At 60.1% G+C, this 5,389-nt stretch overlaps 1 protein-coding gene across 1 annotated transcript; it reads left to right on the forward strand.

Annotated features, from left to right (window-relative positions):
- Positions 1–859: 859 nt before the first annotated feature.
- On the forward strand, positions 860–5,174 carry LOC103798490 (discoidin, CUB and LCCL domain-containing protein 1-like; the record flags this gene model as incomplete). Its single annotated transcript, XM_009070756.1, has 8 exons — positions 860–866; positions 930–1,151; positions 3,462–3,599; positions 4,066–4,117; positions 4,319–4,391; positions 4,538–4,671; positions 4,834–4,871; positions 4,980–5,174. Coding segments are annotated over exons 1-8 (859 nt in total), but the record flags the coding sequence as incomplete, so codon positions are not given.
- Between the last annotated feature and the right edge of the window lie 215 nt (positions 5,175–5,389).

The following is a 5,389-nucleotide window of genomic DNA, read 5'->3' on the forward strand; positions in this document are numbered from 1 at the left end:
GCCCCTGCCCAGACGGGGGGGAAATTTGGGGATTTCTCCCAGACCCATGGGATAAACGCCCCCAGTTTGGCTGCCAGCCCTTCCCACAGGCTGGGGAGGAGGGGGCTCTGTGGGGGGCTGGCATCCTTCACCTCCGGCCCCCCTTTTTTATCCGTGCAGGATTTTCCCTTGCTGGTGCTTTGTGCTGTCTCCCAGCGACAGCGAAGGGAGCCAAGGCTGGGAGAATCCATGCCCCACCATCCCTTTTCTTTCTGGCTGTGCCAGGATGATGCTTGGCAGGAGCAGCAGCTTTTTGGGAATGTGTGTGGGGAAGTTTGAGTGCTGGACCCCCACATCCCCCCGGCCCTCACAGAGGGGCTGAGCAGTGCTTCCCTCCTTTCCCTGTGCCCTAACCCTGACCAGAAATTCTGTCTGGGCCCCAACACTGGGCACTTTCAGCTCATTTCCAGGATATTCCCTCATGCCTGGGGGTGGTGAGCCAGGAGAAAAGCTCCTTTTGTGGCGGCTGCTGGAATCGCCCTGGGAAGGAGGTGGTGGGGATGCAGCTGCCCAGGGTCACACTCAAGGTCAAGGCTGCAGCCAGGGGGTCTTGGGGGCTGCTTGGTGCAGTACAGCCCTATGGAATTGGGAGTATTTCCTCCTTGGATCCTTTTATATGCCTCCAAATTGGGGTTCTCCTGGCCTGGGGGATGGAAGAGAACTGGAGGTGCAGGTCTGTGCTGGGGGGCTGTGGGGGAAACCGAGGCAGCTTGAATCCCCCAGTGCAGGGAACAGCCAGAAAAAACACCAAAAAAATGATGTTTTGGACTAGGAAAACATTTAACAGGGCTACAGCTGTCCAAGGGATGTCCTGGGGGCTATGCCAAGTGGGGAATGACCACCCCAGGCAGGGAGCAGCCTGGCTGAGCCTCTCCCTGGTCTCTCCACAGGGAATGGCTGTGGCCACACACTGCTGACCCCCCACAGTGGTACCCTGAGCTCCAAGAACTACCCTGGCACGTACCCCAACCACACCGCGTGCCGCTGGCGGCTGCACTCCCCCCCGGGCACCTCCCTGCTCCTGGCATTTGGGGATGTGGACCTGGAGCCCTCGGAGCACTGTGCCCACAGCTTCCTGCAGCTCACCGACCTCCAGGCTGGAACTACCTATGGTAAGGGGGTCCCACGGGAAACTGAGGCAGAGGGGCTGTGGATGAGGTGGAGGGGTATGATAGCACATTGGATAGATTCATGGATAGGAAGAATCTTGGGAAAGTCTGGATTTTTAGGTGATTTTGTCATGGGGAATGGGGTACCTAAGGAGGGGGTATCCCAGGAAAGAGGTATTCAAGGAGGGGAGTATCTGAGGATAGGGGATATCTAAGGAAGAGGGATACCCAAGGATGGGGGTACCCAAAGTGCAGGATATTGGAGGAGTAGGTTATCCTACGATGAGGAATATGCAAGGGTGGGGGTACCTGAGGAAGGGGTATCCAAATAAAGGGGATATCCAAGAAGAGGAATATTTGAGAATGGGGTTATCTGAGGAGGGGGGGGGATCCAAGGAGGTGGAGGTCTAAGGATGGGGGTATCTGAGCTGGGGGTACCCGAGAAGGGAGGTATTGCCAAGCTGGGGGAGGGTGTGCCCAGTTGGGAGCAGATGCAGCCACTGATGAATTAATTCTGTCGACCCACACGCTGCCCAAGCGCTTCCAGGATTTTCCTGGAGAGATTTAATGGTCTTGGAGGGATTTGGCAGCACTGGGAGCATGACGGGTGCTGGGGAGAATGTCTTGTGGGGGAGGGCAGGGAGCATCAGTGATGAGCAGCCCTGGTGAGGGGCAGGGGCTGGGCAGGGGGTGTGATGGGAAACATGGAGTGGAAAACAGCCAGCTTGAATCTGCAGCTGCTTTTGGGACTGGGGTTTTTCCCTGTTCTCCAGGGCTTTCACCCTTTCTGGGCTGGTACCCAGAGGAGTGACAGCACACAAGGTCCCTGGTCCCCATCCCTCTGCTGTGGCCTCGGGGACATGTTTGTCCCCAAAGCCAAGAGAGCTCCTGGCCCAGGCTGAGATGGAGCAACACGGGAAAGGGGGAATTCCCAGAGGATGAGGGGGCTGGGGGAGGTGGCCAGGCACCCACAGCACCTTTGGGTGCCTTCACCAGGACTGTGTGTGCCAGTGTGACTCAGGCCTGGGGTCCCACTCCCTCTCCCGTGGCTGGCCCCAGCTGAGAAGTCCCAGATGTTTTTCGGGAAGTGGCCAGAGCAGGGGGAGGCTGTACTGGTGTGTGGGCCCCGGCCTGATCCTGCCTGGGGACGTGGCAGAGTCCCCATGGGGGTGACAGCGTCTAGCCCTGGGCTTGGCCAAGGGGTGCTCAGCTCCCAGTGTCACCACGATCCATATGGATGTGGCAGCACTGGCATCTGGCAGCAGCTGGGAGGGAAATCTGCATGTGTGTCATCTGTATCTCGTGCAGAGCCCCCATTCTGTCATGTCTGTGACCCTGTGGCATCCCTGAACACACATGTCCCATGTCCCCTGGGCTTGACCTCTCAGTTCATTCTGCCCCAGGCAGGATGTGGATGAGGGTCAAGGTGGGGAAACTGAGGCACGGCATGACTCCACAGTGAGAGGTGTCACCACCAGCCCCATGGGGACACAGGGACACAGCTCCCTGTGCCCAGGACAACGATGGGATTGGCTCAAAGCATCTCTGGACACTCCGAGGCCCCAGTGATGGACATGACGCAGAGCAGAGCGATGTGGGGGGCTGGGGGTGATGGCAGTCTGGGGATTGGGGCCACCTCTTGTCCCCAGCTGGGCCCAGAGATGTCCATAAGGAACCTGCCTGCCTGCTAAGCCGAAGTTTTAATCAGGGAGATGGAGACTGCAAATTAATGTGGATTAAATGGGGGCAGGATTTAGGATGCAGCTTCAGCAGTGCCTGTGAAAGGGGAGATGGGGAGGGGACAGGGACACAGCCCCTATTTCGGGGTCCCGTGGGGTGATGCCATGTGTGCCAGAACCTGCAGTAAGGGATGTGGTGGCAGACACTCAGTAAGGGCTGGTGACTTCTCACACCATCCCAGGACACCTTGGGGTGCCCCTGGAGAGCCTGGTCCTGCTCTGACCCCCATGCCTGGGGTCTGTATCCCCCTCAGTGCTGCTGATGGCTGCAGGGGGACAGTGTGGTGGGGAGGAGTTGGGGGATGATGGGAACAGGGTGAGATGTGGGGGGGCTGCACCTCAGGTTCCCCCGTAGCATGTATGTAACTGGTCTGGGGATGGGGCCACCCTGGGCATGAGGTCACCCTGGCATGGGGCCACTCTACATGGGACCACCCTGAGCACAGCCCAAATGCCTGAGACCTCCCAGCCCTGGTGGGGGCTGAGCCAGGGGAGGTGAAGCCCTGGGGTCCAGGTGCCCTCACCTGTCCCCAGGGAGCCCCAATCCTCTCCATGGTCTCATCCCTGCTGGCAGGGCCCTACTGCAGGAACTCTGTCCCTTCCACCCCTTTCCTGGTGATGAACTCCAGCACTGTGACTGTCCTGTTCAACAGCACCAGCCATCGCTCAGGACGAGGCCTCCTTCTGTCCTATGCCACCACACAGCACCCAGGTAGGGGGGAGTGTCCCCTGGGCATGCAGAGACCACCACCCCAGGATGTGTCTTGGCCCATGGAAGGGGGCACAGCTGGGAGGGGAGGGAGCTCCTTGCTGACCTCAGGGTGGGCTCCCATCACCCTGAGCTCCCTGAAGATCCATGTTCTCCCTGGCTGGTGGCACAACATGGGAGACCCCTAGGCCACCCAGCCAGCTGGGACACCCCATGGTACCCTGGACCCCCAGGGTCAGCTGGTACCCCATTATCAGACACCACAGATGGTGACATGGGGCTGATGGCTGCAGGGACAAGGGGCCATTCCTCTCTGCCCCTCCAGACATGAGGGTGTGGGAGGCAAAACCCAAACATGGAGCAGGATTCAGTTGGGAAGGGCACAGGGATGGAGTGCCCAGGGGCAGAGGTGGGTGGGTGCTGTGAGGTGGGTGAGGATTCCTCACCCTGGGGTGTCCCTGCCTTGCAGACCTGGTCTCCTGCCTGGTTCGAGGCACCCACTACACCCAGGAGCACATCAGGTGAGTGGTCAGGGGGTGTGAGTGGTCCCACCTTGGTGTCCCCCACCCTGGAGTCACTGCTAGTCCCACCAGCCCTGGTTTCATCCCCATTCGTCTCCTAGGGCTCTTGGGGTGCAGCTGTGCTGGGATGGGGAGCAGAGTGGGTGTGCAGAGGGGGTTTGGACAGGAGCAAGCTCTGACCCCCCTCGCTGTGTGTTTCAGTGTGTACTGCCCTGCGGGCTGCAAGGACATCGATGGGGACATCTGGGGCAACCCCAGCCAGGGCTACCGGGACGTAAGTGCGGGCACTACGAATCCCCAGCACGTGTGGCCACTTCTTGTCACCCCCAGCAGCCCACAGGGGATGGGTTTGGCCATGGGGTGCTCTGGGGGTGCGTGTCCCTGCCGTGGGGGGCTGCTCTCACCCCCTGCTCCCCGCAGACGTCGGTGCTGTGCAAGGCGGCCGTGCATGCCGGGGTGATCGCGGACGAGCTGGGCGGGCAGGTCACCCTGTCCCGGGAGAAGGGCATCACCCTCTACGAGTCAGCCTCTGCCAACGGGCTCCACTCCAAAAGGTGGGTGAGGAGGGGCTGGGGACCCCAGCTGCACCCCACTCCTTTCTGTGGGACTCACCTGTGCTGACACCAGGGAACTGCCACCCCTCCATTTCGGAGTCTCCCAGGGCTTGCTCACCTGGGGATCCTCTTTCTGATGCTCCTCTGCTTTCCTCCCTGCAGGGGATCTCTCTCTGAGAAGAGGCTCATATTCCACAGAGGTATTTTTCCCCATTTCCCCTGAAATTAAGGCATGATTTTGGCTGCCAGACCTGGTGCCACCTTGGTTGGGAGTCCTGGGTTTGCAGCCTGGTGTCTCCTGTCCCCAGCCTGTGATGATGCACTGGAGGTAGCTGCCTTCAACGCCTCATCCTGGTGGCATGAGATGAATGTGCTGGGCCAGGACAGGGCCTGGGTGGCTGAACGGGCAGCACTGGGCACTACTGGCCACTCCTGGGCAGCTGAACCTGGTGTTGAGGCTGCTTGGCTGGAGCTGGACCTGGGCACCCGCAGGAACATCACAGGTGAGTGTCAGCCCATGGAGGGAGACAACATGTGTCCCCATGCCACCCTGACCACTGTCCTCCCCGTGGTGACATGAGTGCCAGCTTCACTGACCCCCACAAAACTGCACCCTGATAACTCCCAGGACACACACTGGAGCTCCTCGTGTCATGGATTTTACTGGTGCAAACTGGGATGCAGAGCCAACCAACCCCGCTGGCTGTCTCCTGTCCCC

This window comes from Acanthisitta chloris, unplaced genomic scaffold (assembly GCF_000695815.1).
Source record: "Acanthisitta chloris isolate BGI_N310 unplaced genomic scaffold, ASM69581v1 scaffold40002, whole genome shotgun sequence".
NCBI lineage: Eukaryota > Metazoa > Chordata > Aves > Passeriformes > Acanthisittidae > Acanthisitta > Acanthisitta chloris.